Source organism: Dicentrarchus labrax, unplaced genomic scaffold (genome assembly GCF_905237075.1).
Source record: "Dicentrarchus labrax unplaced genomic scaffold, dlabrax2021, whole genome shotgun sequence".
NCBI classification, from domain to species: Eukaryota; Metazoa; Chordata; class Actinopteri; family Moronidae; genus Dicentrarchus; species Dicentrarchus labrax.
The window spans coordinates 16,870,974-16,895,837 of record NW_026136715.1 but is presented as its reverse complement, the minus strand read 5'-3'; the positions used below and the strand labels follow the sequence as shown (position 1 = coordinate 16,895,837).

Genomic DNA, 24,864 nt, shown 5'->3' with positions numbered 1-24,864 from the left:
ACTCTTGTGCACTCTGACTATTTTTCACTTGTTGCCTCTAAAGTTAATCTGTCTGTGGTTAATCCCTGTTCAGCTGCAAGAAAATATACGTTGACCTTGGGCACACAGCTTCCTGTTATGCAAAGACATCTATACATGCAGCCATTGATGAGAGTATTAGGAGAGAATTTGAATTATGGTCTTTTTACTGTGGTGGTGGGGTTGGGCGGGGGCTCAGAGTATTCTTACATGCAGTGTGCAGACAGCAGGGAAACACCCTTCATAAAGTATCTGTTACAGGACATAAACACAGAACCTGGAGGAACGACTGTGGATGAAAACAGAAAGACGATGTGAACTGAACCATCATACCTCTATTTTTGATTGGAATTTAACAACATTTCTGCATTTTGCACAAGGTGACAGAAAAAATAAGTCATGGCTTTCCACACTAAAATTTTCTTTTGCAGCGAAATTTTAATTTCTGGAGCTTTTATTTCAATAAGTTTGTCTCATCTCCATTCTCCTTATCTTTTGATTTCTGTCAACCAGTTTCCACTCAGAAATACCGACGACATTCACTTAAACAAAATCCGCAAACATAAATAAGGTTTAAAAAAAGTAGCTGTTTACCTGTATAATGCATCATTAAAATTAAATCCCAGAAAAAACATACTTAAAATGCTCAAAAGCAATTTATCTCATGCACATTCTTCGTATTATCTTACTATCCCGTCATTTAGCTCAGAATTTCTAAACAAATTCTCTCTAAACTAAATATGCAAACATAAATAGTGTAAGACGTGTCCATTTATGTGAGTAATGCTTGATTGTAAAGTAATAACAGAAATAATATCAACAAAATGCTTAAAATCAACCAATACATTTAGATTTTTTTTTTTTTGCCTACACATGTAACTTTGCTTTTTGTCTGTAAGAAAATAAACTGATCTTTGTTTTGTTGTTGCTGTTTATGTGAAGTGTCTATCATGCAGGATGACATATATTTGAGAAATAGAAATAAAAAGAAAATGAACATGCTTCACAATATACATAAGTCATTGTACATAATGTTACAGAGGTCATGGCAGCTCTATCTAAATGATGGAGTTGCAACATGTTTTGCGTAAGTGGATTAACAGCGAGTATCACAACATCTTGTGTGTAAATGCTGCAGTGTGGTGTCACAATGGTTCTCCCATGCGTCATCAGTGGGAGTGCACGCACTTATTTTGCAGACTTGTAAAAAAGCTTGTAGACTAAACCACATGAGCTCATCAGTGGGTGGGAACCTGCTGTAATGGAGCCTGCAGAAGATTTAGAGAGTAACATCACCACAAATCACAAAGGGAAGTATGTTTTAGGGAATATAAGTGAATTACCAGATATCTTTTATTATCTATCTGCTTATTTATCTGTCTACTGGAGTCATTTGTTTGTTTGCAGGTTTGTTCAAAGATAATCTACAGGCCAACCTCACAGAAGTCTGCAAATTTAAGCTGGAGAATCAGCTCTTCTGTATTAAGATGTGTTTAAAATTTCTGAATGAGTAACGGCTCAATTTAACTGATGTTGAAGTCGAAGAAGAGCGTCACGCTTAACCTACTTGAGCACATAAATATAAGGAAGAGCTGCATCCTTATTCATCCTTCTTGTACCAGGATGCAACATAAGCCCTACAGTTTCCCCTGGTCTCCATTGCACCCACCGCCCCAAACGGGCGATTCGTTAAGCCCCTGCCTGTTGGGTTGATCTGAGGCTCTGTGGGTAATCTCGTCAACAGATCAGAGACACAGGGACTGAGCACAAAGTGGGGCTACGCCATCCTCCACCTAATGGGATTGGCTGCCATCACTAGATGTGCTACTGCGATTAGCCTGCTTGGAAGCATACAGGGATTTAGGCCTCAAGTACCATGCCCTGGGCAATTAGCACTACATGCTTAGGCAGAGTGACGTGAGTGTAATGCTCCGTATCTCAAAGAAATGGACTCTGGCATGGTGCTGAGAAGTGAGGCAGTATAAAAGGGAAAGTGCTGTTTGTTGAATGAACTGATTGAGGATACAGTATGTGCAGCTAATGAACAACAGATTCTGGCAAGAAAATTATACTGATTTTTTTTTTTTTATCCACAAACTGACTTTATGGTCAGATAATAGAACAGGAAACACAGATTTTATAAGGAGCAGCTGACATATTTTAAAGCAATTATGAAACTTGCTGAAACTTGACCATCATTCACGTGTCACACTTTTGTCTGTCAATCCTTTAGCTGCCCGCTGAGCCTATTTGACCCTGACGTCACTAAACTGCATCTCGGACTGTCTGGCTCACTGAAGGACAGACTCAAGTTCTCCTCCTACAATAAACTTATACATAGATAAAGTTTTATACATGTGGTGCAAAGTTTACAAAAAGCTTTTTTTTTAAACCCAATAATTCCCATCTGGTGTAGGCTGACCTGTTGTGGCCTGCCTTTATTAGATCTTGGACTCTGAAGTCCAACAGCTGCTGCAGTGTGGCTCCAAAACCGAAGCCTGATTAACAGACACTGTCCTACTGCTGATGTACTGCTAAAGTTGAACACAAACAACAAACTGTAATCGCTCCATTGGGACATTAGGCAGCTGCCTAATTTCAGACATATTTCACCATTGAACACAAAGACTTAAAACAATGACAGTCAATTAAACTAATTAATGTAATGCTTCTCAGATATTTATCTCAACGTGCTTGTAGTCATACTGGTGATAAAGATGTGTCGTAGTTTAAATAAAATCACATTTTCTGATAAATAAGTTTATGCTGCAAGTTGTTGAAGAATAGACACACTGACAATAATCTACTGTAGATGTCACCAAAGAGACCATATTGATATTGTTTAAAGAGTCTTTTCAGCTTTCTAATTGTCCCAAAAGTAATTTGTCCAAAACTATATAAACTATTTTCAGTGAACATTTTCAGTGTTGTCCACTCACTTCATTCAGTAGTTTAAAGGTTTGATACTCTACTGTGAGCTGTAAAGCAGATGAGTTAAAGATAAATCAAAAAGCTTTAAACGACTGTTTGGGATGATGCTCCAAATGCGGAACGTGCAAATCAGCCGTTATCTTTTTTAGAACACTAAAGTTACTAAATTAAACTTTGCAAACCCTCTGCTGGTTTGTGACGCACTTCTCTGGCCAAAATATGCAGCAGCAACCTGTCTCCTGACTGAATTAGGGACCTCAGATACAGCATCTCAGTAGAAGTCCTCCGACATGCAGAGCGGGAAGAGTCCTGAAGACAAGGCCCACTGACCTCCACACATTAACCCCACAGGTGTGACCTGCTCAGAGATCAACTGCTCCAATCCTGTAACAATACGCTCACTGTATATGACATTTAACTGTCTTAAAACTTCTCTCTGACTGAAAGAACACGTGAATATGTTTGAGATAGTTTCAATCTGATACAGTGATGTAACTCTGGAAAAACATTTAGGTCATGTGAACGCTGAAAGCTCACTAAACATCAGAGTGCAGTGACAGTTGCTTTATTTAGCAGCCACCACACCACCTGGGATTTAAACGTCTTAACTATAAGAAGTTTATGAAAGCTTAATGCCTCCCTCCCTGCTCCGTCCATGTGACCGACACTGAAGTCAAGAGTCCAGGCAGAAAATATGGTATAGATGAGCGGAGCAACGCCAGCACACATTTATTTGGACAACATTTTGATTCCAGTCTTTGCAGTGGTGGAAGAAGTACTCAGATCTTCTCCTCAAGTAAAAACACTAAAAATCCAAATTTGACTTAAGTAAAAGAACAAAAGCACCAGCATCAAAATATACTTACACCAAAGTAAAATACTTATGACGCAGAATGAATGTACATTATATTACTGGATTATAATAACTGATCACTGAGCAGCAATAATGTTGCAGCTGGTAAAGGTGGGGCTAATTTGAACTACTTTATATACTGCCGGGCAGCTTGATGTACAATAATACATCATTATATATTAGTTGATCACACTCTTACTGATAATCTAAGTAACAATGTTTCCCTCTGAAATGTAAAAGTATAAAGTAGCATAAAGTAGAAATACTCAAGTGAAGTATCTCAAAATTGTATATACAGTACATGTATATACCAACAAGCTGAGAGCTACGTACCATACTGTAGCTGTAGAAACAGCTCATAGTGTATTTAGTCTGTATACACACATAGACAAATCATAGACTTTGTGTATAGACAAATCAAATAATTTGGTTTAAGTTGGGAAAAATGATGATATCAATGACTCTCACTGAGTCCAAGTATCTGAGTGTGTTTATTTTCTCCTTTTCTTTACATCATTCACTATTGCCCTCATTAGACTAATTGGATTGGTTGGCCAATCAGGAAGAGGCACCTAAGTCAGGGTTTAAGCAAAGGGAATTAAAGGGTGGAACTCTGCTTGTCAGCTGCTCAATTGATTTGATCCTTGAGAGGGTCCCATCTGATCGTCTCATCGAGAAAGGCCAACGACCCAGGAAGACTCAAGCACCTCCCTCCCAATCCCTTCCGCTACGAAATCTCCTTTCAGCACGATTAGTGTTGCACCCAGTTCTTTACAGCTACTCACAGACAACCGTCAAAATTTCCTTCCTTGAGGATCTTGAGTTAGCGGAGGAAGAAAGCATGGGTGCGGGAGCAAGCGCCGAGGACAAAAAGTCCAAGGAGTTGGAAAAACAACTCCAAGAAGATGCTGATAAGGACGCTAAAACAGTCAAGCTATTACTGCTTGGTAAGTGGACTTATAACTAGTCTTGTTTGTCCCAGACTGCAGGTGCAAAGGATGCAAAGTGTTCAGATTGACAGGTTATAACATCAAAAGATTTTGTAAAACTTTCCCATCTCTGATTGACTTTCTGTGCAGGTTCAGGTCTGCAGAGTAGAACAGACGGACTGTAGTCAGTCAACAGTCAACAGGTGCAACTGATAAACTAGAAATGTTAAAATGCACAAGTTAAAAGACTCTGTTATGGAATAATGTTTTAGATATCTTTTACTGAACCTTGAACGGTTAACAACTGGTTCCAATTTCAGGCTAAGAGTTAATTTATATAACAGATAATTTAATTCATTACCTTGTATCCAAGAGTTATGTTGCTGGATGTTTTTTTTTGATGCACAAAATCAAATTTTCGAATCTTGGATATGAGCCAACTGAGTGGTCTGACACATCTGTTCACTGCTTAGATAGATGTAAGATATGCTACACTCAGAGGATTTGCAAGCTGTGCAGATAATTTGTTCCTGGATAAAACCTACATTAGTTTATTAGAAAGATGGGGGGACTGTTTAAGCTTGTGCAAAACTAAGAGGGCATTAGCCGAAGTAAAGTAAGTGCAGCAGAGGGAGATAAGAGATACGTTTACAGAGAGAGCTGAGATGTAGCTCAAAGAAGAATACTTTTATATAAGAATTTAGATTTACAATATAGAACAGTGAAATAATAATATGCCTTATTTGAAAATATAATAAAAAACTAAACATTAGATTTTCATGTTACTAACTCATGCACATCATAAACACTGCACAGACCTGAGCTGTCCAGCTGTTTTAAGTTGAGTTTTTAATCAATGAGTTATTGTAAAATATCTGCAAAACTGCAGCTCTAAAACAACTGAAAACAATTGTTTAAACATTTGACAAATACATTAACTCTAAAGAAGCAAAATGTTTTAAATATTTTCTTGGCAGTCTTTTATTACAATTACAATTCAGAATGACTTTTCAGTTCTGATGGAAGGACATTGGTGCTTAAAATAATCACAGCCTTTGGTCTTAAATGAATCAGTGCACAGCAGCGATATGTCAATCCGATTAGCTAACTGGTTTAGTGCAGATCCACTTGGTGAGGTCTTTGTTGATCCCTCAACTCGCACATAGAGAATAAAATGTGTTTTATTACCACTAACATTGAAACAGCTATAGACTATATTTAACCTAAGGCATTATTGTTTATTTTAAAGAAGAGTCAGATTTTGTGACAATAATACAAAAACGAAAGCATGAATGTTATTTTCCAAATGAAAGTCAGATGAGACACACATTGTATGATAATGTAAATACATCTTTGCAGTGCATAAACCACTGGGATTTTACCATAAAACTGTCAATTACTGCACCTTATAAATGCGGCTGAATTTTATATATTACAACACTGAATATAAAAATATAAGTTGCCTCTCTAGCAGTGTAGAATCAGAGATCAGACAGCAAGAACTGAATCTTTAGAGATAAGAAGAGTGCCATCTTGTGGGCTCAGATGGACATTGTGAAACATTTTTATTATATGTTCGCAGCTGATTTCAGAGGTTAGCTCCTCCTGCGTCGCTGTGCTAATCCCTAAAATTAACGACCATGATGTTTTACATGTCTCATTAAAATTTGGAACTCCTTGAATATTTAGGCGACATAAAAAAAAAGCTTTTGCAAAGACTTCCATCAGGAAGATATATCCAAGAAACCTAAATGTATTTAGTTACACAGAGCTTCCAAAACTGTTACTGTGCAAGTTTTCAACCTGTAAGTTTCCATTAAATCTGTGTAATTAAATCTGCAAACTTTGGTTGTTCTAAGACTTCAATATTCCCCCTACAGTTTGCATATTACAAATGAAATCTTTGCACCATTTCGATTAGTTAAATTCTGTATTTTCATTGGTTGGCATTTTCTCTTGACCTCCGTACAGAGTAACAAACTCCTTTAATTTCTGTAGTGTCTGTAAAAATGTCCATCTATAGTATCTTCTGCAGGGTTCACATGCATATAGCTTCCCTTTAAAACACAGAGTTCATATCTCTGCAAAGCCTAAAGGCACATTGGCTAATGAGCACGAGGTGAAAGAATGACTCACAGTGAGGATAAAGGCACTCTTTATCATTAAATGATCAAAGCTGATGAAAACAGATCTGGATGCCGACACAGTGCCACCTTTACCATCTCATCTCAAATTAGCAAAACTAACTTGTTATTGACTTACTAGTGACTGCTAGCAGGGGAAAACTCATAGTTTCTCCTGGAGAGTGTTTGATGAGGCCACATGAGTGAAAGTGTGATTTCATTAAATGCTCAGCAGTAAGTCTGTGGATGAAGCTTAATGTGGCTCCAGCGAGGGCAGGAAACAGCCAGCTTTAGTTGCTCTGTGATAAATTCCTTCTGTCCTGAGTTAGCTTACAGGGCTGCAGAGAGCTTGATCTGCCCGCAAGCTTTCCAATCCCACTGTGAGACTTAAATTGTACGTATATGTGCAGTCCACATAATTTATATATACACACAATGTATGCACAAGGTACATTTCATCTAGCCGTTTGCATTAAATGTGTCTGGACAGCCTCCATTCAGAGTTCCAGTGTGATTGGTTAAAGTTTGCCTAAACACTGGTGCTCAGTGGCAACGAGGTGCTAAATATACAAAAATCTACTGATAATCTGACATTAACTGCTGATGGAAGATCAAATTAGACTTCATAGCTCAGCAAATTAAAAAAAAGGCAAGAAGAGTTTTGTTGCCAGGAGATCATGTTGTTCCTGTTAGCGGAGCCTTTAGCCAGTTCAGTGTCCTCTATTAAACCATCACAAGGCTTCACATGAAACTGGGAGTCAGAACATTTTAGACAACTTTATGATAATTTCACAGGCCAGCTGACGATAACAGAAATGAATGCGCATATTAAAATACGTCCTCTCCACAGCCACAGACAGCACTGCCTTGTCCCCGGCCCACCTTCACATCACAGATTATTTGCTTGCTCTGCTGTGCATCTTTCTGTGCCTCTGTTTTATATAAAAAGGCTCATGTAAAGCTCTACTGTTAAATAATGGCCAAATGCTGACTTGCATGCATAGAGAGACACAGGACTTTAGTACAACAACAGTAATCATTTTTCTTGAATAGCCTCATGATTTCCATAAAGAGATGTTACTGATGAATAGTTCTGGCATGACTCTTTATCCCTTTTGAGTTGAACAAATTAAATGTCACTGAGTTTTGTTCCAGTGTGATGACGGCAGACATCATCCTGAGACCATCCAAACGGATAGAAAGAAGTTTGGGTCAAATTAAAAGCATTTTTTTTCTTTTTTGGACACTGATGGCATCTTCAAAGAAACATTCTTCAGCTGTTTATTATTATTCAGTGTGTTTCTACTCAATGGCACGGCACCGAGAAACACAGCAGTTACGGTGTTGTTTCTAAACGTTTCATTCTCTTCCAGGTGCTGGTGAGTCAGGGAAAAGCACCATCGTAAAACAAATGAAGTAAGTATTAAAATGAGTTGGTTGTGTCTGTGGCAAAGAAGAACAGTGCAGAGCTGAATGTTTTTTTAATCTCATCAGTCAGGCATACAGCCAGCAGGCCAAAGCTCCCTCTTTTCTGTCTGTTTCACTTGCAGTGAAGCTTTTTACAAAAGGTCAACAGGGCAAACATCCGCTTACTCTGATTTGTCAGCACTTGTTTTGTGCAGTTAGCTGGAAATAGCTGAGTGAGTTCAGAAACATGACACTGGATGGCGCTGTGAGCACTAACTCAAGTAGATGTCCAGGTTGTTTTTTTTAACTGTATGAACTTTACTTTTAAGATATATGGAAATCTAAACTGATCATGTAGTTGCAAGATACTAGTATTTCTATTTCATTAAAGTTGACATGTTTCCAGAAATGACAAAATATTTCTATATAGACATTATGAGGGAAATATAGAAGTCCCACCAGCTCAGTATCAGAGATTTAATGTAGCAATGTCTCCCTGAACTAAACCACTTTCCACTCTACTCTTTTACCTCTGTTCAGGATTCTCCATCAAGGTGGTTACACAAAAGAGGAACAACTGGAGTTTAGAGCGATCATCTATGGCAACATCCTGCAGTCTGCTCTGGCTATCATCAGAGGCATGGAGATGCTGGGCATTGATTTTGGCGCGTCCTCTGGACAGGTCTCATATGACACTTTAAAGATGTACACCAGACACGATTAACTTTCAGAGTTAATTTTCAATGACATAAAAATCAATGAATCAAACTATGAATAAATAAATAGTTATATTTAGTGCTGTGACGGTGCTGATGGATCTTTGCTCTATGTGACTGACCCCACAGGAGGACGCACAGAAACTGCAGAACTTGTCAGACTCCATTGAGGAAGGCACAATGCCTACTGAGCTGGCTGATGTCATCAAGAAGCTGTGGAATGACAGTGGTGTGCAGGCAGGCTTCGACAGAGCTGCTGAGTACCAACTGAACGACTCCGCTGGCTAGTGAGTCCATGTCTACTACTGGGATTGATACAGCCAGTGGGGTTACATGTAAAACTAAAGAGGAAGCTAGCTTTGCATGTACAGATAAAGGCAATTTCATTTCTGAGACCTGATTGTTGTACCCTTTGTTCTGCCATCATCAGCTACCTCAATGAAATGGAACGAATCTGCAAGCCAGACTACCTCCCTACTGAGCAGGATGTGCTGCGATCTCGAGTCAAAACAACCGGTATCATTGAAGAACAGTTCGGCTGCAAAGAGTTGCACTTCAGGTAAGTCACAAAGGAAAGCCCTGAACAAAAGTCTAACACCTGCTCAAACTGACTAAACCTTACCATGACATCCACTTGAACCTTGTTCTGACTTTTTGTGTGGTGAACAGAATGTTTGATGTGGGTGGCCAGAGGTCAGAGAGAAAGAAGTGGATCCATTGTTTTGAGGGTGTGACCTGCATCATCTTCTGCGGAGCTCTCAGCGCATATGACATGGTGCTGGTAGAGGACGACGAAGTGGTGAGTTGAGACTCCACTAGCTGGTCGTAGAGCATAAGACAGACACGTGAGCTCCGTCAATTACTCACTTTGTTCCTCTTTTTCAGAACCGCATGCACGAGTCCCTCCATCTATTCAACAGTATCTGCAACCACAGATTCTTCGCACTGACCTCCATCGTGCTTTTCCTCAACAAGAAGGATCTCTTTGAAGAGAAGATCAAGAAAGTCCACCTGAGTATCTGCTTCCCAGACTATGACGGTAAAGCCAACTGATTCTGTTAAAATTATTCATGTCTTATCTGCACACAGATAAATAATGTCACTATGACAGGACATGGTTTGCTGCAGCAGTGAGAATACCATGCTACATGCACAGACAGGGAAATTGGTGACATGATCTTTCAGGCAGGAAGTAAGAGTGGATTACAATCAGCTGCCACCAAGTCACGTTTTGGCTGTGATATGAGAGTGTAACAGAAGTATGTGTAGCACAAGACAAACACAACAGATTGAGATACACAATAATAAAGGTAAAAACCAAGTAAAACAGCTGACAATGGGAGCAACATTGTTGTTCCCTCAGTTAAAGAATGTGAAACAAGTGATTATGTTAGACCAAATGTGTGATGTACATGCAAAGGGAATGATGTAAAGATCTGGATCTAGTTTTTTTTTCAAACAACAAAACTCAGGAAATGTCTCATAAATCCTCACACCCCTGATTTCTTTTAGGCCCAAACACATACGACGACGCCAGCAACTACATCAAGGCGCAGTTCTTGGAGCTGAACATGAAGAAGGGTGTGAAGGAAATCTACTCCCACTTGACCTGTGCCACAGACACAAAGAACGTCGAGATTGTGTTCAACGCTGTGACAGACATCATCATAAAAGAAAACCTTAAAGATTGCGGTCTTTTCTAAGCAGCTCCAGAGTGAAAAGAGGTGAGCGGTGACCACATCACATCGCTCCCAGTTGTTGATGCACAGTAACCAGGTCCAGATGAGACAGACCCCTGGCAATTCAATTTAACCCTCATGCAGCGAATCATATCTGACCGTCCTGCGTTGCCAAGCAACAACCTCTGACCATAACATGAGCTCACACAAACTCAAACCACACAGACAATTTAGACCGTTTGGGACTGTTGAGGATGAGGAAGACAAGGATAAAAAGCAACCCCTGTAGTGATTTGTGATTACAATCAGTTCCTCTCAAGCTGCAGAACAAGTTGACATTTTTATCTGATTACAGACCATGATTATGAAGCCCTGAAGCTATGAAACATAGCAAAATATTCACCTTTAAAGACAGCAGCAAAAGATTTTATACACGATGAATGAAGCTGATTTCAGAATGTTTGAGATTTATTTTTAATATTTTTTTCCTACTTTGCAGAACTTCCTTTCCTACTTAACCCCTCACATATTGGCATTTACTGAGAAGTGTACTGATGGAGCTCAGAGGAGGATGCTCAGTTTGTCGTGTTCATGCCATCGCTTCCATGCCAAGTCCTGGTCCCTTACTGCTCCTAGCACATCACCACCTCCAACAGTACATCTCTGCAACACAGTGCACATTCAGCTGGATTGAAACAACTATCACGTCAACGTACTGTTGTTGTGGACGGCTTTCGACAAGATTTTTCAGGTTTTCTAAAGTACAGTATTTGTCTCACACCATAAGCTGCTGGTTTGAAGGTATGAAGATGAAATAGTTGCTCATTCGATCCTTGTTGCTTCCTTCTGACAACTGTGTTGTGAGTAATATTTACTATTAAAACCAAGCTCTGTAAAATAAATAAAACGATTAAATCCGGGGGAAAATATTAATATTTTGAATAGCAACATGCAACCTTGTTTTTGTTTTTGAGTACAGTAGTCTCTGTGGTCTTGATATTTAAACTGTAAAAAGTTACAGATATTCCCAGTGCTTGCAGTATATCCAGATTACAAACCAAATTGTACATGTATCTTATCTAAATAGTATTAATGTATTCCATTCACTTAACATTTTAATGTGACGAATAAATTTCAGAAGGTCAAACATGGTAGAGGAACTTTGTACATAAGAGTAGATAATTCAATATATTTTGAAAGATAAATCTATATGGAAATATATGAGACAGAGGGAAACATTAGAGGAATGAAGCAAAATTTATTGTGAAAAGGGAATGCAAATCTACTGAGTATGTCCTTTCTTATGAAATGTAGCAGCATGAAATAAAGATGCATTATCTTCACTCGTGTGTTTATTTCTTTACTGGAGAATCACATTGTCAGTCACTGAATAATGCATATTGAGTTAGAGAAACACTGAACGATGGCCTCTGGCTGCTACTTGTTGGGGACAATGCGGCTGTTATATAAGTTCCCTGTTCTACTCAGATGGGAAATGGCAGTGTATGGAAGTTCATTAAAAATGAACCTATTGAGGGAGCAAAACAAATTAAATCTGTTATTATTTTGCAAGTCCAGATTTACTGTGCAGGGACAGATTCATGAGATTTTACAGCAAGCAAGGAACAAACAGTGTGTGTTGAACTGACAAGAGGAACCAGATCAATAGTGAGCTGCAGAGCTTCTTTTGCTCCTGTATTTAAAGCTGCTTGTTGTTAGTTATTGCGCTCAAACTCCAGACCAAAGTAGTGCAAAACCCATTAGATCTGTCCTGGACATCAAGTGTCACTTGGTAAGAACCCAACTTCGTGCGTTAGTATTTCCACTTGTCAGTCAATATTTTACCTGTGAAAAGATTCAGTATTACCCTCACAAGAAGGCACAAATTACATTTATAAATTAAGAAAAAGCACACAGAATGAAAACAGAAAAAATTAGGGGATGGGTGAAGAGGAGACTGTTGATAATTTGAATTCCCAATTCCCATAAAAAGACCAAAACCATCAACTATTCATCTGAGCCATAAACCTCCATTGTTGAAAAACACATAATGTTCCTTCATTATGAGGAACTGTAGTTTAGTTTCTGTGTGAGAAACCTTTGCTAAAAACTACACATGGTGGTTCAACCTGGTAAAAACAACAACAATTCTTATATTTAGGTGATTATACACTAATCAAAACATACCTATCAGTATTATATTCCATATCTGCCTATAGAGCCGCAAAACACACTGGACCTTTAATGGGATTTGTTGATTAAAATAAAAATAAAGAATATTGCCAGCCTAAAATGAACATATTGAGGATTTTAGGCTCAAAAATGTTCCAGAAATCTTAATAATCTGTCCCTTCATGCTGTCATATTGACAAGATTGATTACAGTTTAAATGTATCTTGCAATAACTCGTGTCATTAATAAACTAATAAACATGGAGTGTTACAGGCCTACAACAGAGAAAACAAGGTAGGACAATAAGGACATGTTGTTGAGCAGTGGTGTGTGTGCAGCAGCAGCTGGAACACAAAGAAACCTCAGCTGAAGCATATGTGTCTCTGAAGTCTAAAAATACTGTTTCCAATGTGCATGACCTCTTTCTCTGCATGGTTTATGTGAAACTAGGCCTCTAATCTTCACAGTGAATAATATCTGATTGGTGTTGCCTGTGGTAAGATCTGGTTTGTTCAGTCTTTTAAAATTACAACTTTGCAGCTAAAACAACTAAAATGAACCAGTACAGCTGCATGAATGTAAAGAGAGCTAGACATGAAAACTGTTAATGCTTTCTACCAGGAAATGACTGATCTAACCCAAACTGTGCTCCAAAATAGTGTACTGTACAGCAGCAACAGACTTCCTCAGTATTATGTGACAGCTTCGGCCAAAAAAAAACAAGCACAGCCTTTGACTAAACTATTCCACTTTTTATGTTTAATGTGTTTATATATCTTCACTGATATCCATAGGACTAAAACAATTACCTTGAAAAACAGGGTCATTTATATATATCCTGTAGCACGGAGACACAACTTCATCGTTCATCCTTCATCCCTTTCGCCTTCAGTACATTCATGCTGCTCTCCACCTCACCATCGCTGCCCAGTATTCATAGATTCATCAACTTCGTAATTTCATCAGCCTCAGCAGTCATCAGCCACCACCAATGTCTGGACTCTATGGGGGAATTTGTCATGCTGGTGCAAAGGGCAGACACGTCTCCATCACAACAATCTCCCTCTAGGGTCTAAATGCCAGACACTTTCTGTCAGGACTCAAATAATCACATATGTTATAATAAACACTTATTTTTACTTTATTCACTTGAAACCGCATTCATTCATTGCTTTTAATGTTTAGCTTAGTCTGATGTGTTTTTAATGTTTTACTATTTGATGTTGTTTTGCTGCTTTTATGTTTTTATGTAAAGTGTCTTTGAGTATTTAGAAAAGTGCTTATAAATAAAATGTATTATTATTATTATTATTCTCACATCCACAAGTAAAAATACGATATAATTGCAACTTGAAATAAAAATAAAATTGAACAAATGCAAATATTGAATAAATACAATGTGATACACACACAAGATAAGCAGTCTGTTTTGGTTCTTGTCAGAGACATCAGAGGGGTTTTAGCTGGCACTTTTTCCATAGATGACTACCTGCTCAGTCCATCATAAGTATGTTAGCACACAAAAGCAATTAGGATTGATTCTCTGGCGGCAGTGAGTGTCTTATCCAAATTTCATTGCAATCCATCCAAATGATAATGAATTTAACTCTCTGGACCAAAGTGGACAACCGGCCAATAATGTCATCACATGAGCAAATTCTCAGAAGATCTTTATGTGTTGGTTTGACAACAACACCATGTTGTCTTCAGTGTATGAACCATAGTGCAGATGAATATGCTAACCTGCAGGGCCTGAAACTTTAGCAGAGCTTGGTCTTCCTCAGGTTGATCTTGATGATGATGTCGGTGACGGCATCGAACACAAACTGCACATTCTTGGTGTCTGTGGCACAAGTGAAGTGGGTGTAGATCTCCTTACTATCCTTTTGTGTATTTAAGTCTTCGAACTGGGACTGGATATAAGCTGCAGCCTCTTCGTACGAGTTCCCACCTACAGTAAAATGTTACAGAAAGATGTGTCATGGATTAATCCTGAATGAACAGCTCAGCCCATCTTATTGTTAACAATGTGGGTTAAACACACTAAAGCAACACAAAGATACTATTAATCTCTGACCAAGAAATAAAATTCCTGCTGCTAAAAACTGACAACAGAAGAAGATTAAACACTTATTGGTGGCTCACTTTAGAATATTTGACAGTTTTGCAGGTTTTCTTCCTTCTACTATGGGACACATGGTGCTTTGAGCTTGTTTTGGATTACAAAGTGAGGGTAAAATGGTCGGCAAGGCACTTGAAATATAAACAGGAGCACTCCTAATTATTGATGATTTTCCAAAGTCATTTTGTAAGCAAGCGTTTGTTAAATTTGTGTTTAAACCCTTTAACAATTTAACTGTGACAGATCTAGAAATACATTTAACTGTATATATGACAAAATACATCACAGACATTAGAATGAACTGAGTTAATAAAACTGTCAATTCAGAGTTAAAGTTAAAATGCAGGTATGTTAGTTGACTGTACAGAGAATGTATTCAGGCTTCAGTTCACATGTGATAAAGCAGCTCGACAGTAAAACACAGAGCCTTTGTCTGATTGGTAAAAGTGTCACTAGTTCAAGCACACACATTATAAAGACACATATTATACTCAAAGCTTATTTAACATAAACAGAAACTAAACTGTACAGTATCCTTAAGGGTTTAGGTCAATCAAGAGCATGATCACACATTTCCAGGAAGTGAGTGCTCAGATACAGAAGATAAAGGAAAACCCTCGACTACACAATCTGTACATTAAAACTCAATAAATGTTCAGGTTCGTCTCACCAGAGTATACGGGGTAGCAGATAGTGAGCGGACTCCTGCTGATCTTCTCTTCAAACAAATCCTTCTTGTTGAGGAAGAGGATGATGGAGGTGAGCATGAACCACTTGTTGTTGCAGATGGAGTCGAAAAGCCTCATGCTCTCGTGCATCCGGTTCTGAGGAAAGAGCAGACGTGGACCCATGGTTGGTATTTTTTAACAGAAGACAGTTTAACATGAAATAGCAGGAGCAAGTATAATTAATGAAATGAATGATTTGATTTCAGGATTCAAGGCTCTTTGTGGCAGGTAAGTAAAATACCACAATACCATCGTAAATGATACAGACTAACTAGAAACCTTTTAAAATGGGATTACACCAGCTGTGACGCCTGTCAACATGTTGATGTTCTGACCGATGACCCCAACACTCAGTAGTCATTATTATAGCACCATGTTGGCCCAGTACTCAGTAGGGATACCCATGGGTCGGACCACACCCTCCTGGTCTTCATTTTACTCTCAACTACACACCTGTACAGCTTCATAACTGGAAGGTTGTGATGACATGGCTTTGACAAAATCTGTCCACAGACAAACATGTACACTTGACAAAGTACTTAGAAATGGTTCTGTGGTAGTTCCCACTACAGTATCTGTGTCTCCAGGACCACATCTTACCATGATGACACACAGCCAGCACTGTCGCAGCTGGTAATAAAAACATATTTTACACAACATCTGGGTGGCTAAATTCAAAAGGGAAGGTGCTGTTGTGTCATTGCCAGTCCTTACAAGCTATAAAAGCTGGTTCTTTGTCACACTGTTGTGGCTCACTGGGACAATTGAACAGAACTGAGCCATCGTTAACATTGTTAGTATAACAGTCCTCTTCCAACTATCTATCAGGCCTATCTCAATTTTGTCAATAGAAAACATAAAATCGAGTATATGAAATATATGTTAAGATATAAATAGTGAACCTAAACCATAGTTTATCCATTACTTACCGTCTCTTCATCCTCAGCCAAGATGTCGTAGTCACTGAGTGCTACACAGAAAATTATACTTGTGAGTCCCTCTAAAGAAAAGACCCAATACAATTTCCGCCTCCGGTAACTCCCGACATCAAAAATCCTGCAGACACATTATACACACATTATTTAAAGCTCTGAATGGGTTGATTTTGTTATGGAGGTGTGGTTACAGCAGGGTTGGAGGGGGGCTGTGGCAGTAAGCCCTAATGTGATATTTTTTTTATGGGGCCCAAAATCTTATCTGCCAGTAAACTCAAGTAGAAAGAAAAATCAACACTTTTCATAGCAACATGAGGCAACTTACAGAGCTCCGATTAAGCCAAATACAAACACACCAGTCAAATAATAGAACCTATGATGAACAAAGACAAAATGTGCTCACAAACTGGAGAATAAACCAACATGGATATGGATGTAGGAAACAGTCTGAACAAAGTTGTACATGCAGCTTGATATGACCTGCCTCTGTACATGTCTTTGCAATCAAGATTTAGTTAATAAGTAGAAGATTGTTGGCCAGCTGCCATGTTGAAAGCGGGAGATCGAAACCAGCTTGTTCAGTTCTCTGGTGCATTTAGATGCTGTGTGTCTGGACACGAAGAGGAGAGGAGAGAAAAAGGAGAGAATGACTAAGCAAGAGGCTGTCAGAGAAGAGCTGGCCTTCTTGCTGTTGGACTAGTAAGTAATCTTTTCCTGCCCTCGTAATAATCTTGCAGCTGTTAAAAGAGTTCAGGTTGGAAAACACTGTATTAAGTTTCATAATGAGGACATCCAAATGCTCACCAACACAATAAACTCAGGCAATGGCTGTTTGTAAAGCACAAAAGGCACAAACAGCCCACCTTAGGCCTTCATGAGCAGATAAATTGCAGCTATACTAACTTGAAATAGAGATCTTTGAAGGTGAAGTGAGTTTCCACGATGCCAGTGGTCTTCACATGTGTACGCAGCACATCCTGCTGAGTCGGGACGTAGTTCAGCTGACAGATCCTGTCCAAGTCATTAAGGTAGCTGAGAGACAGAAAACATATGAAGATGATCACAGAGCCGAAGAACACATCATAGTATAATTTAAATGTACAATATGGGCCGCTCCTAATATGTCTTTCATAAAAGAGATGTCCCCAAAAAGAATTTTCTTCCTTTTAACACCCTATGGTAAAAATTTTGCTTTCCTGATATAAACTTAAAGACAATAATGCAAAGCAACTAAATGTATTTATGTCTGGTGAAGTGGAGGGTTTGCTCCGCAGACAGACATCCGGGTACTCCACAGTATGATACTAAATATGGGCTCATATTTTGGTGCATTATAAACACAGGCTCCTTGTGGGCTGAGTAAAAACAGACTAACTCCACTGGTTCCTCTTGTCTTGTACTGAGGATAAAGAGCACCGAGAGCCACGACAGCTCGGCTGTTTTCAAAACAAAGAAGGTGTCCTTCACACTGAGTCACTTTCTTTCAGAGCGAGTGAGATATAAACACTGCAGAAACACAAAACCTTGAGCTTTATCCATGTCTGATTGTTACTACAAGACTGAACTAAATTTAGCTCAAACTGCTGTTTGTATTTTTCTTCATCAGACAGTCGTAATGAGCAGTAGACAATCACAATAAACTGAAACCTTTTGGTCAAATGAAGAGATATCTGGAGAGCTTAGGCTAACAGTTTCCAGTTTCTCCTTTCACAGGAATGTGATCAACTGTGCAACAAGCTGACACAAGACAGGAAGAACAAGACACATCTTGCCTCTTTCTTCGTTCAATGGAAATATTAGAGACATGTAGGAGGAAAACTGCTCTTAGTCAAAGTTATTATAATGAGGAAGACAAGACTACAAGAAATATCTTATTAAAGAGTAACACCTTGAAGATGGATGAGGCAATTTCTAACTTTCCTATAAATCGTCAGAGCAGTTTCACTTCCACTGGGAAGTGCCAATACATTACATACATGAGTATTAAAATGACATTTTTTCAAGTAAAAAGAATCAGGTGGAACTGTAACTAATGATTGTTTTCATTAATGAATAATTTGCAGATTACACACTATTAGTGAATTGTTGGGTCTATAAAATGTCCTTCCTAAGGCCCAGCTTAATCTCATCAAATGACAAAACAAGAAATTTTATGGTTTGTCCGACCAGCAGTCAAAAACCTCAAGATATTCAGGTTATCTCTCAAGATAAAGTAAAGAGCTAGTGCTCATAATAGAAAAGCTGCAACTGGAATATTTTCATCTGTGCTTGAAAATGGACCAAACCATTTCACAGTTCAACTCCAGCATTAAGTGAAATGATCTTACACCACTGACGGATTGAATGGAATTTCTTTTAAGACAAAATGAAGGAAAGACAAACACAAGATTAAGATTTTTTCTTAATTTTTTGCAGATTGCTTTTTAGAGTTTAAGGCTGTAGTCATCTGTAAATCAACTCATTTAACAAGCTTTTAGTTGGTACTTAAGTCTGTGGGGGTCTGTATGTAGAGAAGTGAGTCCTCACTATGCAGCAGAGTCGTTGAGCTGATACTCTTGAGATCGATCGAAGCATGTCTGAACTCCACTATCGCTCCACAGCCTCTGAATCACGGTGGCCAGCTCTGCTGGCAATATCCCTTCCTCCGCTGAGCTCGCCAGGGCAAACAGCTGACGGGCATCGTCCTGGCAATAAAGACAATAACTGCTGTCACTGTGGTGATTCATATCATGAATGAGGATGTGCCTCTTTAATAGCATGATTATTGCAACTTACCGCCCGTGCAGCATCCCCAAATTCTATCTTTAACCGGCCCATTGCCCTGATGATGGCCATGATGGACTGGATGGTGTTGCTGTACACCACCACTTTGTACTGCTTGCACTCCTCTTCTGAGTAGCCATCTTCATGAATGATTCTGACACAAAAACACACAAATAAAATCTAAATAGGCTTTTAGAGTCCAAATAAATGTTTGACAGTGTGAACAATGGCAAACAGAATTCAGCAAATGTGGAACAAATTGCAAATTTGAAAAACTTAATGCAATACTGTCATTAGTGCTGGAATTTGAGCTTCAGTGAGCATGCAGCACGCCTAATGTGGGAACTGGGGGACTCTATTCAGGTCCTGCCAGGCTACGACTGGCCTCTGAGGCCATTGTTTAAAACGTTCTGCAAAAAGGGGGGTTCCTCCTCTGCCTGAGCGCAGTGAAATGGGGCTCCTGCTTTGCTTCCACTGTATTTCCACAAAGATGAACCCTGTTTGTAATCACACACCATTAACCTCTGACAATAAGCTGAAAGTGGCGGTGAGGGAGTGGGACGGTCTTTCATCAGTGGAACACAAAAACAGTGTCAAGTTTAATATGGTATATGCTGTTGCAGGACTGTGTTACAAGCTGTCACTTACTTTATCTGCTTTACTATTGTGCTTTTCCCAGATTCCTCAGCACCTGAAAAAGAGGGACAGTAGTTGCATGCATGATGCAGCCATATAAACACCTCCACATAGTATCTCACAGCTCCGACATGGACGACAGATCAAACCAGCTTTCCAAAACAGCTAAACTTAATATCATTTAATCTGCTTTTTGATGAATTTCAGTGGCAGCTGCTTCAGGACAGAAATTTCTGTCCGAAATCTGAGATGTTTTAAGGAAGACAGACTTTTGAGTCACTAGTTTTCTGTCAATGATATTCCACAGTGACAAAAGAAAACTTTGGGAAACTGTCTATCCAATCAAAAAAAACAGAAATTCGGTTTATTTTACATGAAAGAGTTAAAGGAGCTTTGCTTTCCTGCAGGGCTTCCTTCAGCTCAGCTCTGGGGACAGAGCTGTCCCAGATGCCAATATCTCCCTGGAGGAGTTGACTGCTGCTGAGGGTCTGATGGCTCCTGATAGAGCTCCTGGACGGGATAGATTGTTAGCAGACTTTTTCACAGACTTCCACTTCTGGAAGTGTTTGGGAGCTGACATGTGGGAGGTGCTGCAGGAGTGCCTGTGGAGCGGCCCGCCATGTACTGGAGCCAGGTCTCTGCCTGGGCAGCATGGGTTTAATTCAGACCTGGGTCCCCCCGCTCTCCCTCTTTCAATAGGGGTGAGTTATAGAAAAAATTTGCCCTCTGTAGAGTTACCATGAATGAGAAAATTAGCTGGAAATGAACTATAGAGACCAAAACCGTTGTTTGAACCAGGTTGTAAACATTTTTTTCTGCTGTAAATTTTAGCATTTGAATATGGGGCCTTATGGAGGAGTGGCCGTGTGAAGAACTGCAGTTTTTGGCACAATGTTGACTTCATTTGCCAGCCACAGAAGTTGCCGTTTGTACAGAACCAGCGCCATATTAGATAAACGGCTGTGATTGGCCCAACCCTATACAGAACTGATGAAACACTGTCTGAGCATGAGTTCGCAGATCTGCTGGTTCCCAGGCTAACTTTCTGGCTGATAATCAAGAGTGGCTTCCTGCCAGGTCACAAACCAACTTTACACAGGCATTCACATAATCATCCAAACCCATGCAGGACTCCAAACCAAGGCTCATTAAACAAGAATCTCAAACAGATTGTTTATGAATCACTGTTTTTAGGAATCGCTGATGTGAAACTTACTTTAGGTTTTACTGTCATTACGCTCAGGGCTCAGCTACCTAAAATATTTCCTCTGTAACAAAAATAAACTGATCTAATCTGGCTGTAATCTATTAACAAAACATTGGACACAGTTTAAATGAAATTATCTCACAGTTTCTGGTACACTTGGCTCTGAAACTAGATTTACAGCCTGGTTTTGTTATTGCCATATCTTCTGGGTGAAGCTACAAAAAGATCACTGTAAAAGTAAAGCCTTCACTACCATATTTTACACTTTGTTCTTTGCCAGATTAAGTTGCCTTGTGCTTCATGTCTGGCTCTCTGCAGACAACAGCATATAAATGTTTAGTGCTGCTCACACATTCAGTGTAGTCTACACTCATATTGAGTGTGTGTCAGTAAGCAGACAGGCAGTTCTCACTACAGGCACGAGAAAGCTCCCACTCTAAGGGTCTGTATCCTTAGAGTGGGAGCCGTCATGACACTGAACCAGGAAGTCACCAACATCATGAACCTGAAGGTTTGTTCCAGTGAGACTTTCTGAAATTAACTGTTACAGCCAGGACCTTCATCTAATGGCAAACTTATTCTATATTAAATTTGTTTAGTTTTAGTTTGAAACAACTCCAACTTTTCATCCATCCTCTCTGGACTTCTTAGTCCCACTTCTTAGACCATCATCATCTTCATAGACCTGAATAATAACAACCTGAACAATGTAAGTCAGAGTGAAGTCAGAAGAAGAGTTATTAGAAGGAAGCTTGAAGGAATCTGTTACTGGTCAAAGATGTACTAATCTGTAATCTATGCAAACTCATCAATAAGAAGGGGTTGGAAATATGTGTGCTACTCTTATCAATATGGGAGGTATTATAATACAAACACATTGACTAGACATTCCAGTCTCAGGAAACATGTGCACAACAATAATTATTATACTGGCTCCAGTAGATAAAAACATTTTCTTCTAGCTTTTTCGTGCTCACTATAGGGCTCCTTCAAATGGCTGACCCACGACAGGTCAACATTTCCCTTCAGATGTAAAGTTTTGTTGTGTTTTGGGCATTAAAGTTAAAATGGCCTGCATGAGTTACAACATGTCAATACATGTTGGTAATGAAAATGGTAATTCCTGTACTTTTTACACTTATTTGTTTATGCTTATGTAATTTTTTGTCCTTCATACTACATACTGCAGAACTCACATTAACAGACAGGACAATAATGACTAACCCTAAAGAAGTCGGTTGTCTCTCTGAAGAGTAACTAGGAGGCCGTGTCTCATGTCTCAGGCAGGAAGGGGCGTGGACAGCCATAACAGCCCCCTCAGTATCTGGTTTACTTCACGAGTGTCAGTGCGGACATGAGGAGCAACAGGAGGAAGAAGAGAAGTGTTTGGAGTCAGATACACTAAAGACTGCAGTGAAAAAGTGAAAATAAAAAGAATCTAAAGACCGATAATGATTAAAACTGATTTCATGCATTAAAGAGTCACAGTTCATACCGAACAGAAGCAGTTTCACTGTCTTCTCTCTGTCCTCCCGCAGGATTTTATCAATCATTTTACTCCTCTCCACTGCTGCCCTGTCCTCGGCGCTGATCGTACACCCCATTTTCCCTCTGTGATGAACTTCTTTAGAGTCGGACTGTGGGTTTTCACCGCCAGCACACAATTGCGGTCAAGCCAGCCGTAACTTCGATCTCCGTGGTCAAATCAGCCGCACGTAAATTTCAAAATAAAGGTATTATGAACATTAAACTATAATTCGAGCCTACATTTAAAATAAAATATGTTGCATTAAAGTATTTCATGCGCCCATGATGAATAAAAAACACCTAATATAGAGTATCTTTACTGCGCCAGTGTGGAGAAATATCAAAATAAAAGTCCCATATGTATGCCTCCAGAGATTGCATATTTGACCATATTTGAGGTACTGTAAAAACATATTACTCCATAATTCCTAACTATGGATGATATATTTGACTTCTACACATCTAAGACTAAGAGTATACTTAATATCAAGTATTTTTACTGCAGCAATTTGGAGAAATTTAAGAACAAAAGTCCATATTTGTACCTCCAAGTGGCATATTTTCTTATATTTAAGTTACTGTAAAATAATATTGCTCAATATTTCCTGGCTAAGGATGGTATATTTGACTTCTGCACATCTAAGACTACAAGTATACTTAATATCAAGCATTTTTACTGCAGCAATTTGGAGAAATGCAAGATTAGAAGTCCATAATTGAACCTCCAAGTGGCATATTTGACCATATTTGAGCTACTGTAAAAACATATTGCTCAATAATTCCTGGCTATGGATGGTATATTTGACTTCTGCACATCTAAGACTTAAAGCATGCTTATTATCAAGCATTTTAACTGCAGCAATTTGGAGAATTTGAAGAATAAAAGTCCATATTTGTACCTCCAAGACCACCAAGATACTCGATATTAGGTGTTTTTTATTCATCATGGGCGCATGAAAAACTTTAATGCAACATATTTTATTTTAAATGTAGGTTCGAATTATAGCTTAATGTTCATAATACCTTTATTTTGAAAACCGGAAGTGAATACGCTGTTTCTCCGCCTTTACCGTAATGCTGAGAATACTCGCACAGTCGAAATTTACGTGCGGCTGATTTGACCACAGAGATCGAAGTTACGGCTGGCTTGACCGCAGTGGCACACTGCCCCGTGGATACAGAGCCGGGGAAGAGGCGCTGAAACTGGAGTCTGTCCAACTATAAACCAGGTCTGTCCAGGTGATTCAATTCGGGATTTTATTTGGAAAAAACTCCCCAAATAGATGTATACCTTTTTTTTTTTTTATTTTAATTTTATCCAACTTAAATCTGTAGTTTACTCACACAGAAGAACTTACAAATTAGGAAGAAAAACAACAAAACTACTCACAGAAAAATCAGGCTAAGAAAAAAGTCAATAAAAAAACACCGGATTGTCTCCATAAGAGGCTACCGTGCATTCGCCCGTTCATCCAGCTGCAAACCACTTGACCATTGATGCGCCCCACAGGGATGATGGGAAATGTAGTCTCAACATCAAGTCTAAGACGTTGTTGGACTGTCCATTCAGGCTCTCATTAAGACTGATTACAGTTTAAAGGTCCAGTGTTTCATGATCACCTGAATATAGAAATGGTTGTGTTTTCGTTACCTTAGAATAGTTCATCTATGTACACCGCGGGTCCCCTTCCATGGAGTCCGACATGTTGAACCGCCATGTTTCTACAGGAGCCCAGAAGAAACAAACCAAACACGGACAGTAGAAATATACTTTTGAATTTTGTGTGACCACAATAGTACCCATAAGCACTTCGCAACCTGCTCTCATTCCCCTAAGTTATTATTATTATTTTCAGGCGATTATACACTAATGAAAACATACCTATGAAATTACATTCAATTTCTCCCAATAGATCCTCTCTGGACCTTTTAAGTGGTGTTTTTTGCCTTTCACCTACATCACCTCTGTTAATTGCAGTGTGTAAATGCTCAAAAGTGAGTGGGCTTATATTTATAAATGCAAACCAAATGTTAGTATGATTATTTGGTAACTCTTCACATATATCTCTGCCAGTAATTTATCTTGCTTATAAGGCTCGTGGTAGGCGGTATGCTTGC

The 24,864-nt window shown here is 39.0% G+C and overlaps 2 protein-coding genes and 1 long non-coding RNA gene across 4 annotated transcripts; 2 read left to right on the top strand and 1 right to left on the bottom strand.

The window, feature by feature from the left end:
- The first annotated feature begins 4,428 nt into the window (after nucleotides 1-4,428).
- gnat2 (guanine nucleotide binding protein (G protein), alpha transducing activity polypeptide 2) lies at nucleotides 4,429-11,999 on the top strand. Its single transcript, XM_051424705.1, has 9 exons — nucleotides 4,429-4,749; nucleotides 8,228-8,270; nucleotides 8,802-8,943; nucleotides 9,107-9,264; nucleotides 9,408-9,536; nucleotides 9,647-9,776; nucleotides 9,863-10,016; nucleotides 10,490-10,701; nucleotides 11,156-11,999. The coding sequence occupies exons 1-8, from the start codon at nucleotides 4,644-4,646 to the stop codon at nucleotides 10,678-10,680; spliced, it is 1,053 nt and encodes a 350-aa protein (XP_051280665.1). The 5' UTR covers nucleotides 4,429-4,643; the 3' UTR covers nucleotides 10,681-10,701; nucleotides 11,156-11,999.
- LOC127377089 (guanine nucleotide-binding protein G(i) subunit alpha-3-like) lies at nucleotides 11,895-22,907 on the bottom strand. 2 transcript variants are annotated; one of them, XM_051424707.1, is made up of 9 exons: nucleotides 22,715-22,863; nucleotides 22,444-22,551; nucleotides 20,025-20,067; nucleotides 19,389-19,530; nucleotides 19,140-19,297; nucleotides 17,517-17,645; nucleotides 16,608-16,734; nucleotides 15,621-15,774; nucleotides 11,895-14,779 (listed from the first exon to the last, which is right to left on the bottom strand). In XM_051424707.1, the coding sequence occupies exons 4-9, from the start codon at nucleotides 19,446-19,448 to the stop codon at nucleotides 14,589-14,591; spliced, it is 819 nt and encodes a 272-aa protein (XP_051280667.1). In that variant the 5' UTR covers nucleotides 19,449-19,530; nucleotides 20,025-20,067; nucleotides 22,444-22,551; nucleotides 22,715-22,863; the 3' UTR covers nucleotides 11,895-14,588. The 2 variants fall into 2 exon arrangements, with proteins under 2 accessions (XP_051280667.1, XP_051280666.1); XM_051424706.1 differs by lacking the exon at nucleotides 22,444-22,551 and having other exon boundaries at nucleotides 22,715-22,907.
- Nucleotides 17,222-22,551, top strand: LOC127377090 (uncharacterized). Its single transcript, XR_007887614.1, has 3 exons — nucleotides 17,222-17,312; nucleotides 20,420-20,713; nucleotides 22,503-22,551. It is a non-coding gene; the product is annotated as an uncharacterized LOC127377090 (long non-coding RNA).
- Nucleotides 22,908-24,864: the final 1,957 nt, after the last annotated feature.